The 21,354-nt window shown below is 41.4% G+C and overlaps 1 protein-coding gene across 3 annotated transcripts in view; it reads right to left on the bottom strand.

Annotated features, from left to right (window-relative positions):
• Positions 1-21,354, bottom strand: part of KCNAB1 (potassium voltage-gated channel subfamily A regulatory beta subunit 1) — a 457,818-nt gene that overhangs the window by 321,999 nt on the left and 114,465 nt on the right. Inside the window, exon 1 of one of the 3 annotated variants that reach the window (XM_020988909.2) lies at positions 15,805-16,847. The exons of the other annotated variants lie outside the window; for them this stretch is intronic. Coding sequence (XP_020844568.1) covers positions 15,805-16,025 — 221 coding nt within the window. The 5' untranslated portion in view covers positions 16,026-16,847. Of the gene's footprint in view, positions 1-15,804; positions 16,848-21,354 lie in introns of those variants that run through there. 3 annotated transcript variants of the gene reach the window in all.

The raw sequence follows: 21,354 nt of genomic DNA, 5'->3' as shown, positions 1-21,354 counted from the left end.
AGGGACTGAAATATCATGGTAGGAAGAAATTCCCCAGTTCTAAAAAAGTCCCCAGACTCTCTGTATGGGGCTCCTCCCTCCCATGATTCTTTAGCCTCTTCTTCTAGATAGAAAAAAACATACTTTCCACCAGCCTTCTGGTGATAGGGGGCTCAATAGACATTAGGCATTCAGTAGTTACATAGTTGTCTGGGCCAATTCTGGGGAGTCTTCTTGAAGATGCCAGCAATCCTTTGGAAACTTTGGCTCTTTTTAATATATTTAAGCTGGAAATTAAATTACACCAAACTTCTAGGCTCTTCAAAGGAGAAGCCTGACAATGCAGAGAACTCCTCCATATTCTTACTAATGAAAGTATGATGTAAAGAAAGAACAAGGTCCCAGTCAGGCTAGAGGGTCTTTCTTCTCAGTAAGGTAGCCAAATAAGGGTGCTTGAGAAACAAATGCAGTATTTAAAAAAGAAAAATGACCCAGGGCTAAAATGTCCACATTACATGTGTGGTAAGTTTGGGTGTACTGATATCCAGCCCTACATGCTGATTCATGGTTTGCAAAGTGCTTTCCATGAATTATCTCTCATCCTCACAATAACCTTGGGAGGTAGGTGTTATTATTATCCTCATTTTATAGATGAAGCCAAGAGACATGAAATGACTTGCTCAAGATTGTTGCCTGTGAGGCAAGATTCAAAGTCAGATCTTCCTGGCTCCAAGCCCAGCACTATCCCTGAAGCACAGAAGTACCTCTTTCCCATTCTCTGGGGTCCCTCCAAACCTTCCTTTCAGCTGTTTGCAACACCAAATATCCAGTCTCTGTGCTTTTATCTGGCACACACTCCCCACTCACCAGCAGTTCACAGAATATCACACTTCATTCAAGATGCGACTCAAGCATTACCTTCCCCATGAATCCTTTCTTAATTCCCCCAAATGCTAGTACCCTGGCTCCCAAACTACTGTGGGTTGACTTCCCTTAGATTTGATCTGTATATAATTATTCTGTCTATGCGTGCATGTATGCGTACATGCTATTTTCCCCAATAGAATGTAAGCTCCTGGAGGGCAGGAACTATTCATTTCCCTTTGGCCTTTGTATCACCTGGTACACAGTCCAGCACAAAATAATGTATTGTTCAATGCTTGTTGATTGGTTGATTGAATGGTGATATAGTCCAAAGAGTGCCAAATGGGGAGAGTCAAGAAGCCTGCCCCCTAGTCTCAGCTATTGTACCATAAGCACATCTTTTTTACTTCTCTGGGTCTCAGCTGATGCCCCAGAAAAAACGGCAGTGTAGGAGCCTCGATGATCTCAGAAGTCTCTTCTAGCTCTGCTGCTCTTGCTCTTTTCCAGCTCCATAGTCCCAGTAATAATTTCAACAACTGAAGTGGAAAAGCCCTATTCCCAGCTGACCTAACATGAAAATTAATAACCAGTGAGTCGACACAGGGAGAGATTTTATGCATTGAAGAGAATCATTTCAACAACAGTTCCTTTGTGAATGAGTCCAGAGCTAGTAGCCTCTTAATGGAAGAGGGCCAGTGCTGCAGCCTTCCTGGGTCCAGGCTGTATGTGTTGTTACATTTGGGGACCTTATCCAGGATCTGAGGGGATGGTTCAAATTAACCCCAGGGGAATTATCCATTTTGGGGGAGCCCCATATTTGTTCAGAGCCCATCTGAGTCTGTTTACTTGCTTTTTTAAGCCATCTTCATCTGTCTTGTATGCCCAATGTGTTGCAAGGACCACTGTAGAGATGTTATCTAGATCCCCATTGGGATTGACTGCTTTTTGCGTTGGCCATGGGCTCATGGGGGAAATGTAGTCTATGCCCTATGTGCTACAAGGAAACAGAGGAATTTTTACTCAGTCAAGTCAACAAGCATTTATTAAGTACTTATTATGTACCAGACATTGTGGTAAGTGCTGGGAATGCAAAACAAGGGAACTGGGACAGTTGGTTAGTCACCTGAACACAAGAGGGCCGCTTCCAGTTGACCCCACATCCCTAATCTCTCTTGAGAACAAGAGTTTATTTTTGAGCTAGTTTCCCTCTAAGAGGAGGTTTGTTTTCCCTTTTTCTTTTCTTTATTTTGTTTATTCCAAGTTTTAATTTGGGGATTTGGGGCAGTTGTTTGGTTTGGGACAGTCTTTATAAGCACAAAGCAGCCGATAGCCTGTGATAAACTCAATACATTGCCTTTTTTGTTGAATTTGCAGAACTTTGTATTTGAAAGTGATTGTAATCTTCAGGCCCACCAGCTACGGTAAGCCTGGGCCATCACGAGACACAGTTAGTTTGAGGATTGTCTAACAGCTGTGCTGAATGGCTGGCTTGGGACTCTATAGGCCATTAAGAACTGCCATACATGGACTAACAGGAGACTCTAATTTAAACCACTGGGAGAAGTGTTTGAAAGGACAATGTCTGAGATCCCCTCAGTACCCAGAGAATTGTCTGGAATTCGGGACATTAGCAAATGTACCAAATATATCTTAGTCGATTTGCTGAGGATACTAAATATGGAACCGAGATGAGAGCAGTGTGATTGGGGTAAATATGGGAGCCCCCTAATCTGCTAGACTTTAGATCATTTCCAGGGGAACATATGTACTCACTCAGTCTGAAGGACTTGGCAATCGTGAAGGAAGTCACTTGTCTCATGGTCCCCACAACATCATTACAGGTAGGGGAATATACCAAAAGGGACTATCCATTGAGACAGGAAGAGTATCCACTCATTGAATTTTAAAAGAAGAGACAACAACTCTAACTCTCTTACTTTCTTTTAAATGTGTGACTTGGCATGGGGAAGGGAAAGGGCATCTCTTCCCCTTGACCCTCATGCCCACAGTTAAAGCAACTTTTCTCACATGTTTTTGAGAACATATGCTGCCTGAGCAAGCCTAAACCTGGACCTGCAGCCCCTGGCTGCCTCTTCTGCTTTGTGTTTCTTTCTCTGAGAATTGGTGACCAAACAATGAATATGAGAGATGGACTTTTGGAGGGTGGCTACCTCAGAAATTTAGGAATTCCCGGGTCCTTCAGTCTGTGCTGGCTACAATGTAGGAAACATTCTTTGTCGTGCTTCTGAGAAAAGAAAATGAACACTGCAAGAATGCAAGCCCAAGTTCTGTCCATGTGTCAGGAGACAGACCATGACAGAATTTGGACAGAGCACAGCCAATGTGAAGATGAAATGCTTATTCAATAGTGCCACTAAATACTCCATATTTTAATATCTTAAGAATCAAGTTCCTGGGTTTAGTATAATGGGTGTTAGAATTCACTTCATCCTATTTTAGATGTTTAACAGTAAACACTTATTAGTCTTTTGTGTTTCAAGTTTTTATTTTGTAATAAAGGAAATAAATAGCTGTCCCATACCTGATCTATCTTGCATGTTGAATACTTTTCTACTCCCATTTGGAGAGACTTGAAACATGAGCCAACCCTAAGGCATAAATTACTTCTTCTGGGCCTCCAGGGGTTTGGATTTACAGAGCTGTGATCCCCAAAGTCTCTGAGTGAGAGAGCCCATGCCCCATTCTTTTGGGATCCATTACTCTATGTCATTTCCTATAGGGTCCGTAGTCCAGTGCCAACAAAGTTGCAGAAAATTTGTAGAGCTACAGGTGGACAAGGGTAGGCAAAGAAAGAGGCAAGCCTTAGCAATCCCTCAGTATGTATTCCTGGACCTCCCTTACCAAGAAAATCACATGAGCCCATTAGAGGTAGAAGACACATGTGATATCATCTAGTCCAACCCTCTCATTCCACAGATAAGAAAACGGAGTTCTAGACGAGGTAAGTAGTCCACCTAAGAGAATGCAGATAGCAAGTGGCCAAGTTAGGGTTCCAAGCCAGGTCCTTGGATACCAAACCCAGGGCTCTTCCCATTGCTCCACACAACTCCCTCCATGAACTCAGCCTTCATTTTTTAACCCAAACAAATCTCTTTAGTCTAGAATTGATTCAACAGCATGATACCTGCCCCATTTGAAATCTCAGAATGCTCTGAGTAGTCTGTTACTCAGGACTCCACTCCTAGTGGTCTGCCACAAGCAGGTTTTTATCTGAATAGATTTGAAATTCTCCACAGGAGAACATGGATTACCCTTTGAGAATATAACGTTCTTTATTAACAAGCATTTATTAAGCACTTAGGGCAGCTAGCTGGTGCAGTGGATAGAGTGCTGGGCCTGGAGGCAGAAAGACTCATCTTACTGAGTTTAAATCTGGCCTCAAACATTTAGCAGCTGTGTGACTCGGAGCCTGGGAGCAAACCCTGTTTGCCTTAGTTTCCTCATCTATAAAATGAGCTAAAGAAGGAAATTACAAACCGCACTAGTCTTTTGGCCAAGAAAACCTGACATGGAGTCATGGAGAGCCAGACACTGCTGAAAGGAGTAAACAACACCACCATTGAGCCCTTGCCATGGGCCAGGCACCATGTTACATGAAGGGGAAAAAACCCCTCTCCCTCAAGAAGCTTATGATCTTACAGAGAACATGCAAACATCTAGGTACACGTGAGATTTATGCAGGAAACAGCTAAAGATAATCTTAGAGGAAGAACTGGCATTTAGGTGAATGAAGAAAGGATTCTTACAGAAGCCTTTATATGAAAATAATTTTGACCAGAGAAGACTCACAGAAGACCAGGAAACCAGGTTTGGGCAGATGAATAATATCCAATGCTAACCAATTATTATAAAATTACTGGGTATATATTAAGTAAAGTAGAATTTATGCATTTGTTTTTCCTGATTAGTTTGGTGCAGGGTTCCCCCTCCCCCATCTCTTAACATTTCTATGGCATGGAATCATTGTGTAAGATGAAAAAGCACATAGCACTCCCCACCCCCAACCTCCACCACTCTGACCCATCCACAATATGTAGGTATTTGCTAAGGAGTGGTCACTGAATGAATAGTGCTCACTGCCTGTACCCACAGCAACCAGATGAATGTTTACAACCAAAGGAAAACAGCATGCTGCTGTCCCTTGGCTGATTTCCATCACATCCTTCCACAGCAATGGAACTGAAAGACAGTTGCCCACTAGCTTCCGGAAGACACCCATCCTACCACCTTCTCATTATCCCATAGATGCCAGCCTTGTGACTTTGATACATTGCAAAGTAGGGAGGGAGGGAGGGAGGGAGTGAGGAAGGAAGGAAGGGAGGGAGGGAGGGAGGGAGGGAGGGAGGGAGGAAGGAAGGAAGGGAGGCAGGAAGGAAGAAGGAAGGAAGGAAGGAAGGAAGGAAGGAAGGAAGGAAGGAAGAAGGAGGAGGAAGGAAGGAAAGGAAGGAAGGAGGAGGAAGGAAGGAAGGAAGGAAGGAAGGAGGGAAGGAAGGAAGGAAAGAAGGAGGGAGGGAAGGAAGGAAGGAAGGAAGGAGGGAGGGAGGGAAGGAAGGAAGGAAGGAAGGAAGGAGGGAAGGAAGGAAGGAAGGAAGGAGGGAGGGAAGGAAGAAGGAGGAAGGAAGGAAGGAAGGAGGAGGGAGGGAAGGAAGGAAGGAGGAAGGAAGGAAGGAAGAGGAAGGAAGGAAGGAAGGAAGGAAGAAGGAAGGAAGGAAGGAAGGAAGGAAGGAAGGAAGGAAGGAAGGAAGGAGGGAGGGAGGAAGGAGGGAGGGAGGGAGGGAGGAAGGAAGGGAAAGAGAGGAAAGGTGGGAGGAAGAGGGGAAGTAAGGAAGATGGGAGAAAGGAAGGGAAGAGAAAGGGGGAAGAGGAAGAAGAGGATAAGAAGAAGAAGAAGAATGAATGAATGAATGAATGAATGAATGAATGAATGAAATGCATACACAAGAATAAACCACCAATTAATGTTTAGAAGGACACCACTGTCTCTCTTGCTTCATCATTTAACTTCATAGTGCCAGGGAGAGATTACACCCATGGGTGTCTGTAGAAAGGAAGATAATGAAAGATGGATTTCTGGAGAGGGAGGACTCATATGCATGTGAATTATTATTGTTTTTAAAAATCAATTTGGCATTTTAATAATCCAAGCTGCTTTCTGATCTGGATGGGCATCAATTCTTTTTTTGCTTGGTACAGAGCCACCTAACTAGCTTTTCTGTTCTTCTCCCTCTCCAGCCCACCTATTTCCTCCTACTTTTCCTCATAATGAGGAGGCTTACTTTTGCATGCACACACACACACACACAGACACACACACACACACAGAGGCACATGTGCATTTTACATAATGGGCTGACAAGATCGATCATCTCTTTCAATGGCTTCAATTCAGAATCTGCCTCCAAATTCGTGGGAGGCACAGAACTGTGGATGAGAAGCGAGCTTTGAAAATAATCCTGTGAAATGGCCCTGGAGCTGGAATTGGTCAGAGCATAGTGAGAATAGGCTTGGTCCTGAAAGAACAGGGAGGGTACAATGAATACCTCTGGAAACTTACAAAACGGAATTATTTATTTCATAGTCAGGTCAAATTAGATTAATAGAAACATTGTTTTGGACCCATCTCTTGCATCCCCAACCCTCTTTCTCCTTTTAATACATCCAATGGTTTCCCCAGGGCCTTTAGGATAAAATTCAAAATTCCTTAGTCTGGCATTCAAGGCCTTCTACTTTCTAGTCCCAAACTTATCACTGTAATATTATTTTTCATTAACTTCCTGCACTCCATTATATTCATTCATCCCTGAATACTAGATGTGACCATAAGAGGGACCAGGCCTTTTCTTACTTCACCTATGGAATGGCCTCCCTTATTTAGACCCCTCCCCAGTTCCTCCCTCAAAGCCAAGCTCAAGTCCCACATTTTTCAGAAAGCCTTTCTTTCTTTCTTTCTTTCTTTCTTTCTTTCTTTCTTTCTTTCTTTCTTTCTTTCTTTCTTTCTTTCTTTCTTTCGCTTTTTTTTTGGTGAGGCAATCAGGGTTAAGTAACTTGCCCAGGATCACACAGCTAGTAATTTTCAAGTGTCTGAGGCTGGATTTGAACTCAGGTCCTCCTGACTCCAAGGCAGTGATCTATCCACTGCACCACCTAGCTGCCCCCATAAAGCCTTTCTGCACTTTGATGATCACTCCCTTAGCCCAATTCTGACAATTATTTCACTTAGTATTTGGCATATACTACCTTGTATTATTTATCTTTTTATGTCTGTATCTCATTTTCTCCAATGAGACTATGAGACACCTAAAGAGAGCAATACCATCTTCTATGCTTCTGTATCCCCAGTTCTAGACACAATGTTCTAGAAAAAACAAATAAATCAATAGCTAGAATTTCTATAGCACTTTAAGGTACACAAAGAATTTGACATAGAGTATTACATTCGATCCTCACAGCAACTGTGGGAGGTAGGTGCTATTGTTCTCCCTATTTTACAGATGAAAAACTGAGGCAGAGGTTAAGGGATTGGACCAGTGTCACACAGCTAGTAAATGTCTGAATTAAGACTCAAACCCAGTTCTCCTGACTCCAATTCCAGTGTTCTTCTTCTATGTGAGGTGAAGAAGAAGAAGAAGAAGAAGAAGAAGAAGAAGAGAAGAAGAAGAAGAAGAAGAAAGAGGAGGAGGAGAGAAGAAGGAGGAGGAAGAGGAGAGGAAAAGGAGGAGGAAGAAGAAAGAAAGGAAGGAAGAAGAGAAAGAGTAAGGAAGGAAGAAAGGAATAAAACAGTAATACCTACCTTAGTTATTATTATTAATGGTATATATACAGCATCTTAGGACTTACAAATTACTATATATATATATATATATATATATATATATATATATATATATATATATATATACATATATATGTTAATATGATCTTCACAGCACCCCTTTGAAGTAGGTATTGTCAGCATTATTGGGCTCATTTTAGAAAAAGGGGAAAATAGTGGTTCCAATCTCTCAGAGTTTAAAGATCAAATGAAACCATGTTTGTACATCTACAATGCCCTGTAGACTTCAATTGGGGTCCTTGATCCTGTGAAAGGATGGGGATGTACTTTGGGAGATCTGAGTTTAAATCCTGCCTCTGACTTTTACTGCCTTTGAGACTTTGAATATCATTTAGGATGCTTGGGCCTCAGTCTCCTCATTTGTAAAAGGAGGAAGCTGGATCAGAGGGTCTCTGAGTTCTTTCCAGCTCTAGGCATATGATTCTATGATCTCCAAGGTTTCTCAGACTTGACAAGTAAAGCATTGTGTTAACCCTGAAGCACCATGAAAACAAAGAGGTCTTTGGAGTTGAATACAAAGATGATGATTTAGAATAATATTTCATACTTCAGAGAATTCTCCAAGGATATGAAGGCATACCTCTTATAGCTTGTCAACCACAAAAAGGTATGTGTCAGTCTGAATCTGACCTTCAACTAAATTGGACCTACAGAGATTCTCTCTTATTTTTAATAACAACTCACAATTGCATAACTCTTTATAGTTTGTAAAATGTCTTAAATCAGGAGAATATTTTGATGAAAGTAATGCAGGCATAATTATTACTGGCAGAGACTGTGATTCTGAGGTTCTCATTCATCCATTGTCATAGTTGGATTCAAATCCTCACTCAGCCACTTACTAAGCTTTCAGGGTCTCTGTTTTCTCAACTACAAAATGAAGAGTTGAACCAGATGACCTCCCAGGTCCTTTCCAGATCCGAACATATACTTCTACCATCTTGAACCTTCTGACTCCTAATTCAGCATTCTTTCTACCCCCCATATTACCTCCAAAAGCCAAGTTATCAATTTTAGGATTTTTCTTAAAATTTTATGCATGTATTTTCACTTCAGGATCTTTTTAAAATATTATCCTTATAGTAAAGAACTTCTATTTTTAAAATGACATCCAGCTAGATATATTCAAATATGGCCTGTTTAGGGACATCATAAGGTTTGTTGTCTACACACACACACACACACACACACACACACACGTGCACACACACACACACACACACACACACACACACACACACACGCGCGCGCGCACGCACACACACACACACACACATTGACACACACAGACAGGTCAGCTATTATAAAAACCTAGTACTTCCAAATAATCAGGCAAGGCCATCTGACGACCCGGCTGACACATTTATCCTGACACCTTTCATGATCAAGACTGTATGGAATCACACCCATGGACTCAGTTCTGAGCTTTGACTGCCCATAGACAAAATGGGACAACTTTTTAACAGTAGACCAAAAACAAACAAATTCACAATTCTTAGAGAATGATAATTCTATTTTAAACACACACAAAATTCCCCAGAGTAAATATAAGTTTTTGTAGTACTTGCATTTAAATAATACATCACTTTCTTTTAGTGGTATGTCTTTTTTTAATCTTCCCCCTGGAAATTTTGTGTAAGACTAAGAATCTTAATTAAAGATAATATAAGAGCATTATGGCACAGGGATGGCATGGGGCTTGACTGTGCAGGGGTCAAGCATAGAGTTTACTTACTGTAAAAATGATCCTACATTCATGGAATTTAGGTAGTTAAGACAATTACATTAATAATACCTCTGAGATCCATTCCCCACTCCCACTTTTAAAGAAGACCCAGTCCTCAAGCCTTCAGGCTACCACTTCCTCCTAGCTCCTCCCAGAATCCCTCTCTTTATATATCTCTATTCACCTTCCCAAGAGTCAGGAAAGACCATACGTGTACTGTATGTGTGAATGTTTCTTGGTTAATTGTGGTTTCATTTGTTGGGATTTGTTATTCTCTGGACTTCTATTAAAGTCTTATCAGTTCTGTTCTCAATATATGTTTACAGTGTGTATAACACACACACACACACACACACACACACACACACACACACACCCCTTTCCTTCCATCCCTTGATGAGATGTCTGGCCAGGGAAGCCAAGCCACCAGGGGATGCCCAGGTTCCACTGCAGGAGCAGATTGTTTGATGGTTGGATTGGCCAAATGGTGCAGCTTGTATTACCTCCACAATAAATCCCATTCTGGTCTAACCCTAGTCATTGTTGTCCTCCTTGGACCCTTTTTGTACTATGTTCTGGAAGAACCTTTCTCTAATATGGTGCATTGGAAAGGTTCCCTAGCTCAAGGGTCAGAGAACCAGAGTTGGAATCCTGTCTCTGTTTCTTACTCTACCCTTGTGACAATGAGCAAATCTCTTCACTTCTCTTTGCTCCAGTTTCCTTGTCTCTAAAATGTGAAGCTCACACCAGATAGACTCTGCTTCTAGCTCTAGACCATTTCCCTATGATTGCCTGAGATCTCATCCTGTTACAATCCTCCATCCACTTGTGCTTGATGAAATCTAGCTCATTCCTAAAGACAATACATCTTTCAGCACCTTCTCTAAGTCTGACTGCTCCTTCTCTTATATTATACAACTGGGAGAACCAAGAAAGGCAGTAGTAATTGCTCTCCATCACCAGAATTAGACCCTCCCTCTGCCATAATCATTCGGCAAGTGCTTTTCTCCCTCAGATCCAGCTCCTTATTGCTGTCACCTCCTCCCCAATCAGTTCACTACCTGGTCTTCTTCCCCATTCCAACCCCTCAGCTCTTTCTATCACTTTAACCTCTCAGTTCCTCAGCCTTCTTGACTTCTAGGACCTCTGTTTTCAGACTGCTTCAATCTTACAAGGGAGTGATCAGACCTTGGATAGCTCCAACTCCCTGACTGAATTTGCCCTAAGTGTTGGACTTACATATATACAAAGGTATATATACAGGGTAAATTAGCAACCATTTCACAGGAAAGGCACTAGCTGTAATAGGGACTAAGAGAGGCTTCATGTAAAAGGTAGGATTTTAATTAGAGACATGAGGGAAACCATGGAAGTTAGTAGATGGAAATAAGAAGGGGAAAACATTCCAGGCATGGGGGCAATGAGTGAAAATGTTTTGTGTGAAGAGATAGAATATTGTGTCAAGCAAAACTGCTAAAGAGCAAGAAGTCCACTGTCACTGAATCATAATGTAGATGGAGAAGAGGAAAGGATAAGAAGACTGAAAAGGTAGCATGGTGCCAGGTTAGAAATGGTTTTAAAATCAATACAGGATTTGACATTTGATACTGGAGTCAACAGGGAACCACTGGACTTGATTGCATGGGGGATTGACATGGATTAGATGTGTACTTAGGAAGATCACTTTGATAGCTGAGCAGAGGATAGAGTAGGGAGTAATGAGGCAGGGAGATAAGCCTCCCTATTGGGAGAGATTTGAACCCAGGTACTCTAACTCAGAATCTATTACAATTTTATCTCATCCAACCTCATCTTACAACTGGGGAGACTGAGGGCCAAACAGGTTAGTGGTCTGCCCAAGATCACTTAAACAGTAAATATAAGAGAGAATATTTAAACGCAAGTCCTCTAACTCATCAGCCACTATACCAGACTGTCTCCCTGTATATCTGCTCAGGTACAGGTTGGATTCAGTGGTTTCTGAGGTATATTACAACTTTTAGATTCTATTAAAATCAATGTATTATTATTATTATTATTATTATTATTATTATTATCACTATTATTATTTTCCATCTTGTTTGAAGGGGTTTGGATAGAGATACTCCTGGGCCAATTCCCCATCCTGCACTTATTCTATGGTAATAATAATAAATATTTATATAGTGCTTTTGAGCTTCTAAAGTGCTTAAGAAATATTCTTATATTTTATTCCCACAACAATCCTGAGAGAGATGTGCTGTTGTTATCCCCACATTACAGATGAGAAAACTGTGGCAAAAAGAGATCAAATGAATTGCCCAGGATCACAGAATTAGTAAGTATCTAAGGTAGTATTTGAACTCAAGCCTTCCTTACTCCAGGTCCAGAGCTCCAACCACTGAGCTGACTGCTGTTATAGTTAGTATTCCAGAGAAGCAACATGGGTGGGGTCAAGCTCAACTAGAAATTGGGTTACTAAACCATATATAAAGATCCCTGTAGGCTGTATATTGACTTACAAAATCACACATTAAGTTTATTTTTGTTCTATTGTGTTTTGATTTATTTTGTTAAGGTTTCCAAATTACACTTTAATCTGGTTCAGGCCAAAGGCAGCTATATGCAAGCCATGTTTGTGGGTTTGATAACTCTGTTGTGGATAGAAGTAGATAAATTGTGACACTGAAGTCAGGAATAATAACTACAACAACAACAACTGATATTTACGTAGCACCTAATATGTGCTTGACACTATGCTAAGAGCTTTTTACAAGTACTACCTCATTGGATCAGGAAGCCCTGAGTTCTAGTCCTTCCTATAATATGCACTGACTTTATGACCATAGAAGATTCACTTAACATCTCAGTGTCCTGGCCATCTCTTTTCCACTGTAAGTTTCAGAGAATGAGATGACCTGCATTGGTAGTTTCCTCACCTGTGAGTTTCACATATCAGTGAAATTGCAGGTCTAGACCCTAGCCCTATTTAATATTGTCAGGAATATTACACAAGTGGATAAAAGAATTAATTTTTGTATTTGGATAAAAGCATTGGAATGTGTGTTCACCCTCTTCAGGCTCACTGGGGAAAGGAACGCCCATTTGTTAATCACCTACTATATGCTAGGCATCATGATAAGTACTTTACAAATATTATCTCCTTTAATCCTCACAACAACCATTTGAGGTATGTACTATTTTCTCCATTTTACAACCGATGAAACCTAGGCAGGCAGAGGTTAAATGATTGCCTAGCATCTTGAAGCTAGTAAATGTCTGAAATGAGATTTCAACTCAGGTCTTCCTGACTCCAGGTCCAGTGCTCTATTCACTGTGCTAACTACTTGTCTCCCTAAAAACATCCTTAATACAACTCCTTCAGTAGACAGGTTGATGGGGATTATACATACCTCATGCTGTTCCCATGTAATTATTATTATCATTATTTTCACCACCTCCAGATATAGTGATGGTGACCAAGATGCTGAATGAATCCTGAATTCACAGAGAGATGGTGAAGCCAAAGTAGAAACTGGAAGTCACTGAAACAGTCTGAATTATCTGTGGACACATATTCAATTAGCCCTATACCGAGTTCAATGCATGAAGCACCCAGGTAGCACAGAGGATAGAGCACTGAGCTTCAGGTTGGAAAGATCTGAGTTCCAAACTAACCACATACAGCTACAAGCTCTGTGACCCTGGGCAAGTCTGCTAACCTCTGTCTTCCTCATTTTCCTCATCTGTAAAATGAGGAAAATAATGGTTCCTTTCTCACAAGATTGCTGTGAGGATCAAATGAGGTATTTGTAAAGTGCTCTGCAAACCTTAAAGAGTTATATACAAGCAAATATAATTATTATGAGCCTGTAACTGAAGGCAAAGCAGTGGTTCTAACCTTGAAATAAAAAGTCATTTGAATTCAGGCAAGAAAATTACCTGCAGCCCCATTGTTACAAAACCAGTCTTCTTTCTCTTTCTCTCCTCTCTAACCTTGGATAGAAAGGATCTTGGAAAGGTATGGATGTCATTAAATAGTGATAATTATTTCAACCTGGACTGTTACTTTACCAATAAGTAGGGTGGTAGAGAACATTACTCAGTAACTGAAAATTGGGCTTTCTTGAGGCATTAGTATTAAAACAAGACTGCTTCCAAGTAGGATCTTCCAGTTGTAAATCTATGACTTTTGAGGAGAATTTGCAAAAGGAAGAGGACAAATTTCAGTGTGATCTAGGGGAAAGGAATAAGGCTAGCTCTGGAGTCAGAGTTCAAATCCCACCTTTGATGACCACTACATGGGTGACCTTGGGAAAGTCATTTAATCTGCCAGAGCCTTGGTTTCCTCATCTATAAAGTGAAGGGATTAAACAAAATGGCCTCTGACGTCCCATCCAGCTCTAGATCTGTGATCCCAGGGAGACTTTTTGGGTATGTTTGAAGTCATTTATCTGTGAGTTATTGATTGTGGATGGTACTTGCTAATGAAGAATAGTAGTGATACTGAAGGACATTTCAGGGAGTCTGCATAAACCAGTGAATAACTTGAAGGACCAATTGTCAACTTGTGACAGAGAAAGGCAGAGTTGCAGTTATCTGGCATTAATTAATGATTCCCAAGAAAATTTTCTAGCATAATGTGCTATGGGGTAAACAAAGATTTACTATCAAATCTAACATCATATATTGAGAACGGAACTGATAAAACCTTAATGGAAGTCCAGAGAATAATAAATCCCAACAAAAGAAACCACAACTAACCAAGAAACATTTGCAAAAAGGAAGAGATTTTTTTCTAATTGGTAACAAAATCATCCTCTTTGGTGTTGCTTCTAAAATTTGAGATGCGTAGTCAAGCTTAAGGCACCCACCTTATGCTTAGGATATTGAAAACCTCACTAGCCATTTCATACTGGTGCCAACAGTTCTCAGTCTCAGCTGTACCTTACTGCATCCAGAGAGCAGTGCCACTTCCTCAGAGCAGAGGACCTGGATCTATACCACAGCACCAGCAAATTTCAACGTGTCTACAACTGCAATATAATTTATAGAAATGGCATTGGCAGGGACTTGGTTGGGGGGGGTGTCTAATTTTCATGAGGTTATGGATACAGAGGCCAATGGCATTCAAGTTGCTACCTAGAGCAAAGAATGAACTAAGACATATAGATAATTAGAAAATATTCTAAGATTGTTAACTTCACCTGAGACCTCAGTTCTGAAATAAATAAATAAATCCTACCCTGTAAAGATTGATTTGTTTTACCTGGGAATGTTTCAAGGGCTCATCAACAAAGAAACTTCTTTAAAGGGCAAGATGAATGACAATGTTTTTAGATTCCATTTTCACAGACCACGTATAAGGCATGATTGTTTGCCTTCATTATTTTGGTTCTGTCAAAAATCCCTTCCAGCTTGGCCAGTAAGAGAAGAGGTCACTCGATTTAAAAGTCAGGTCAAACACATCACTAGCAAATTTGTACCAAGAAAACCAGAGCAACCAGAGAGTTTTTTCCAAGTACATTGATAGTTTCTTCCAGTTTTTCTTCCTCCCTATACACTTTTTGGAAATGTTAAGTGCACTGCTATCAAAGAAGTAGAGTGGGGGCATTTAGTAAATACTGGTTGAATTGTTCAGAAGGGGTCAGAAAAAGAAAGCAGCTCACCAACAAGTGAACAGAAGTTGAACAATTATGTAATAAAATTCTTAGTTGATCAAATCATCTATTATAAGGAACAACATCAGGATAACATTAAGTAATAATCTTGTTAGTGTCTGCATGTATGGTGGGTTGGTCTTTTTGCTTTTAAAGGTCTTCAGGAAACCTCAGTTTTCAGCACCATGGTTAGTGCTTTGTCCATATTTCTCTTCAAATGCTGTCAGTATTGTATTGATCTATAAGGCTGTTTCAACAAAACTTCTGAAAGAGCTATATATAACGTTTGTTACCTAGGGTTTCCTAAAAATAGGCATCACCACAGAACTACCTCTGAAACGACTTTGGGTAGTACAATTCTGTTCAATTGTCATAGTAACTACTGCATATATCATTCCCCTCATGCTAGCTACAAAATAGGACAAACATTTTCCCGTTGAAAAGCTACTCTGATCTAAACACCAGTTCCTGGCAGTCCCGTTATTTCCTGTGTGTTCGAATTGATACAACTCCTTAGGTGTCTATGACACTTTAAAATATATTAAAAACAGGCCACACTTTCTAAAAAATCCTGACTTTATTTCCTAAAATCCTCTCTTTTTTTGAGAAAATTTTAAATACTTCAGCTTCTTTAAAAAGATCACTTTGGAAAATCACTTTCTGAAGCAATGGGATTTATTTATCTTTTGCATCAGTAATTCTATGCATGCAAAGACCAGAAGCAAGGAATGTTGCATCCATACCTATATTTCATGCCAGTCTGCTTTGCCGTTGATTCTTTCAGAGAAATATGATGCTGAGGGGTGAACGTTCCCAAACTTCGAGCAATGATAGCAACTGTCCGGAATTTCGCCCGGGCTGCATTCACTACATTCGGGGCAGTGGTGTTCTGTTTGCTCATAAGTCTATCTTCACCATTCCGACTCTTGAGATTGTGTTCTGTACAAGCTATGGAGACTTGCATTGCTTCCCCAATAAAGCTATGTATGTTCCCAGCCCAAGTCTCAGTCAACACAGTAACCTTCTGAGAATCTAAGAAGACAGCCACGGGATGCTGAGTGATTCAAGGTTTGCCTCTTTCCCCTCCCTCCTTCTTCTTGCCTTCCCTCTCTAGATGCTGTTAATGGAAGCTTCAGCTCCCCCTTTCCGAGCTGCCTCCAAAGTACGGGAGCTCAAGGCTCAGCTTGGTGCAGGACAACCTCTGTCCCTGGGATAGAAGGAAAGAGCTAGCTATTGAACTTGCTCACGCGGGCTGGGACGCAGAGAGGGCTAGCAAAGCCTCGATTGGCAATAATTCCCCTTGATTGATTAGACAGTAAAACCCAGCTCTGTCAGAGGTTTGCAGAAAGCTCAAAGCTGTGCAGTCGCAGTTTAGCAGGGCGGACCAAGGTCCAGCGTGCCTCCTCAATGCCTCGGGCTGCTGATTTTGAATCAATGCAGGCAGTTATACCGCAGAATGGGTCTCGCACACCCCGTGGACCCCGAACGCGGCTCTAGCGAGCTCAGCAGCTGAAGAAGGCACGTCTAATCAAAGGCGAGTCAGTCTCAAAGGCGAGCCCAGGCGCAACCATTGGTGCGTGTGTGTGTGTGTGTGTGTGTGTGTGTGAGTGTGAGTGTGTGTGAGAGAGAGAGAGACAGAGAGAGAGAATGTGTATGTATGAGTGTGTGTGTGTGTGTGTGTGTGTGTGTGTGTGTGTGTGTGTGTGAGCGCGCGCGCGCGCGCGTGTTCAAGCGAGCACCATTTGCCCGATGCAGCTGTCGCAGCTGCTCAGGACCCTGACCCGCACATTCCCGGCCTGTTAGCGCCGTCAGGATGAAAAGTGGAGGAGCCCGCACAGTCAGAACCCGCCTGGCTTTGCAGCCGTATTGTAAAACAAGCCTTTCTCTGAGTGCCTGAGAACCCTGGGTTTGCCTTTGTATGTGAGGGGAAGGGGAGAAAAATAATTTTCACCAGCTCCTCGCTGTAAGCGATCATGGGCGGTGAGACTGGCTGCCTGCAGAATTCTGTACACATATCACTGACGGGAATTGGGGAAAGTGCAGGTGGAGGGTGAGAGGAGTGCCCCTGCCTGCCCCTGGGCACATGTCCCAGAATTAGCACGCGGATTTTTTAGCACTGCCTTACTAACAGGCGGCGCCAGTGCCTTCTGGTATTAGCCTTTACTCGAGGTTGATTTCACCATTGCGCATCATCCGTAAAGTGGCTACTTTGAAGTTTTCTTAAGATCTCCTATTAGAGGTTCTGTGAGCCAGTACTAGTAACGGTCCCTGTTTGTGGAAGGTTCCCATTCAAATGAATAGGATGGCGTGGGGTGAGCTCTCTTCCTGTTCTGAAGTTCTGGAATGCTGGGTAATCTATGCCGGCAGGTATTCCGAAAAGCTCAGTACGTACTGGACAGCGGAAGCTAACCCTTAGCAGGTGAGGATCAGGTCTACATTAATGCAGGAAAAGTCATCAGCCTCTGCCTCTGGAGGATGACAAGAACAGTTTCCGTGTGAATGCTTTCAGCATGGCACTGCTGCTAGCATTGATCCAGGGGTTAGAAGCAGCTCAGTCTGAGTGACATGAATGAACTGATTTTAAAAGATACACTAGCCACGTTGGGGGGAGGATGGGCAACAGTAGCCAATTGCCTTTCTTAGATGTTTTTATAGCGAAATGAACTTACACATGATTTTTCTAAATCTAAGGATGATTCTATACAGGTCATAAAGTTAAGGAAAAGTAAATTATATATAGACAGCAGCTAGGTAGCACAGTGGAAAGAGTGCCAGGCCTGAAGTCAGGAGGACCTGAGTTCAAATCTGGATCAGACACTTGCTAGTTGTGTGACCCTGGGCAAGTCACTTAACTCTGTTTACTCAGTTTCCTCATCTGCAAAATGACCTGGAGAAGAAAATGGCAAACCACTCCAGTATCTTTGCCAAGAAAACCCCAAATGGAGTCAGGGGGATCTGACCATGACTGAACAACAAGTTATATATAATTCAATGCCCTTCGATTCAACACGTACTTATGGAATGACCATGTGCCGGGCACTTCATGTCAGATGATGCCTGTCTTCCAGGATTTTTACAAGCTGTTTAAGGAAATGAGATATAGAGAGGCACTGTGGTATGGCTGATTTTGGAATCAAGAAGACCTGGGTTCAAATTCTGCCTCTGATACATATTAGTGGTCACATGTGACCATAGCATGCTACTTCACTTCTTAGTATGCCAGCAAACTCTGAAACTATAAGGCATAGAAGAGTTGCTATCTGTATCAGTAGGGGATTTTCCATGTCAGGAGTTGTTGACCCCACAGATCCAGGAATTCACAAGTCCAGATCCTCTCCTCTCCCCCACAAAAAGACAGGCAGAAAGAATAGTTAAATGATAACATGATTCAGCTCATGATTAAGAGCTGAAGTGACTGAAGAAGATAATGTGTTATAGGAATTCAGAGCAGAGAGAAAGCTGTGGGCTGTAGTTATTGGGAAAGACTTCTCGAAGGAGGTAGGATTTTCAATGAGCTATGAAAAATGAGTAGGACTTTGATGAAGAGAGGGGGAAGCTTGCTGGTATGAGGTATGAGGAGATTCAGTCAGAGCTCTTCAATAGAAATGAAATACAAGGGGCAGCTAGAGGACGCAGTGGATAGAGCATCGGCCCAGAAGTCAGGAGGACCTGAGTTCAAATCTGGCCTTGACACTCTGGGCAAGTCACTTAACCTCAATTGTTTTGCAACCCCCCCAAAAAAAACCCCAAAACCAGAAATGAAATATACACTCAAGTTGTGTTTACGCAGCACCTCATAACCAGACTGACCTTCCGTGACCCCTGTCTGTGATTGAATTGACCAAATAAGCAAGTTGTTTGGGCTTCAGCATGGCCATGAAATTGACAGGTCAAACCCACAGCCGATCACCTTTAAACTCCTAGGGTAATGGAGAATGCACTGGAGTCAATGGCTCAGGGTCCAAATCTTGGTTTTCCATTAACTAGCTTCATGACCTTGGGTAAGTCATTTAGTATCTACAGGCAGGTTCCTCATCTGTAACCTGAGCTCTAGAGCAGCAGTTCTTAGTCATTTTTGTTCCATTGGACCCCTTGGGGAGGTTGCTGAAGCTGGTGGTCCCCATTATATCAGTTGATAGAGGAATTTTTTTAAAATTTAACAATTTTGCTAAACTTTGCATACAATTACAAGCATAATTTTTATTTTGAAATAGAATTTTTCATCTACTACATTCACTTTGCCTTATGGATAAAAAAAATGTATTGTATCAATTGACACTATTTGGTCCTTCAAGCTCCTTCTACTGTTGAGGTTTGCAAATTGCTTTACATATGTTAACTCTTTAATCTTCACAACAATGCTGTGAGGCAGCTACTATTTTCCCACTTTACAGATGAGGAAACTAAGGCTGAGAGAGGTTAAGTGACTTGCCTAGGGTTACATAGGTAACTGAGTATCTGAGACAGAATTCAAGTGTTCCTGGGATTTGGAAGAAAAGACTTGGAAAAAAACCAACAATATACTTTTGATTTATAAGGGTAAAGAAATGGGAATCTCTCCATTTTGAGAGAATATCAGATTCAAGCGAAAAGGGACTATGGAAATATCATCACCCCTGCCCCATCATGAGTGGAAATGGATACTGAGGGGAAGAAGAATGAAAAGGCTTTTGAATGTTTTTATTTTCTCATTCAACTTGTCGTAGAAGATGACCAACTTGAGTATCTGGGAAGAATGGAAACAGAGACAAGAGAAGAAAGAAATAAAAAAAAAACAATAGGAGAGGAAAAGGACAGTGAGTAGAATATAGTGGTGTCCTGTGCCTTCCTGAGGAGACTCAGGGAAAGTCAGCCCCTCAGGACCTGTGGGGCTGCTAAATGTTGAGGTCCCCTACTCCTACAAGAAGAAGGAGGCAACAGTGGGTGTAGTCATGGAATGCCTTCAAGGGAGCTCTGGTGAGACTCAGCAACCAAAAAAAAATCTCAGCTTTGTGGGCAACTGATAGCGTTATTTAAAAAAATGTCAAGAAAAAGCATGATAAGAACAAAATGCTCTTATGACTAAAGTGAGTTGAAAAATGCTTAAATTTTGAATGCCCTTTATTCACAATTAAACACCAATGGATTTATAAAGTAACTCCTAGCACACACACACGCACGCGCGCACACACACACACACACACACCCCCCATGAATAGCTACTCCTTCCCTCCTCCTTACAACTGCAACTTCTTGCATTCCAATTTTGATGTTTTGTGTGTATGTATATATACATATATATACATATATATACACACATATATGTATGTACACATATGTTCATATATATATGTATAACACTTAGCCTAGTACTTGTCAAGTACTAGGTATACACATACACCTACACATAGTAGGTATTTAATAAATGTTTATTAATCAATTAATATCAGGTTTTGAGAATCTCTCCTAATACTCCAGATTCTTTACTCCAGATCAGGGCTTCTTAAACTTTTTCCATCCGAGACCCCTTTAGCATTTCTTAAACAGTGGGTTGCAACCCCATATGGGGTCAAAAAAAATTGGCAACAGTAAAAGGTTTCTGAATGCCTAACAACCATATATTAATTAAAAATCCAACGCATAATGAATCTGAGGTGTTTCTGGCAGTGCTTGCATCACACAACTTCACTGCAGCCTTGGTTCTGAACACAAAGCATGTGCACTTTGCACTGCACATCTGCACATGCCTTCAGGCCATGCAATGCCAAGGACTGCTGCCAAAATGCAAAAAGGGGTCGCAAGCAGAAAAAGTTTAAGAAGCCCTGCTAATCTGGAGAAGAGACTTGCCTCTCCAAACCCCAAGAGTGCACATTGGTAACAATCTTGGAGCTCTACTACTTTATCCCAAACATGTTCAACTTGCCCAGGGACAATGGAACAGTCACTAAGTCTCTGGAATGGAGAAATCAAAGGGTGGTTGGCATTGAGAATCTTCATGCTGAGTCATTTCATGTTAACAGGCCACATGCTCATTAAACTGGTGAAAAGAGCTGTGAGCTATGTGTGATTTAATTGTTATACAAAAGGATTTGAAGGGTTTCCTCCTTCATTTCTGATGCTTTCTTAGTTTCAAAAGAAATGTGCAAATATTTGTGCCCAAACATCTTTGTTCTTTTAGACAATACTGTTAGAAGAAAATTTAAAAATCAACCCAGCAAAATCTTGCTTTAAGTTGGAATTTGATCAGAAGGCCCTATCCCTGTGCCCTCTGATTCTCCTCTTCATTATTCCATTAATGTGTTCATCTGTCATTT

This window comes from Phascolarctos cinereus, unplaced genomic scaffold (genome assembly GCF_003287225.1).
Source record: "Phascolarctos cinereus isolate Bilbo 61053 unplaced genomic scaffold, phaCin_HiC Scaffold_7;HRSCAF=346, whole genome shotgun sequence".
Lineage (NCBI taxonomy): Eukaryota > Metazoa > Chordata > Mammalia > Diprotodontia > Phascolarctidae > Phascolarctos > Phascolarctos cinereus.
This window is presented reverse-complemented; position numbering and strand designations above follow the sequence as displayed.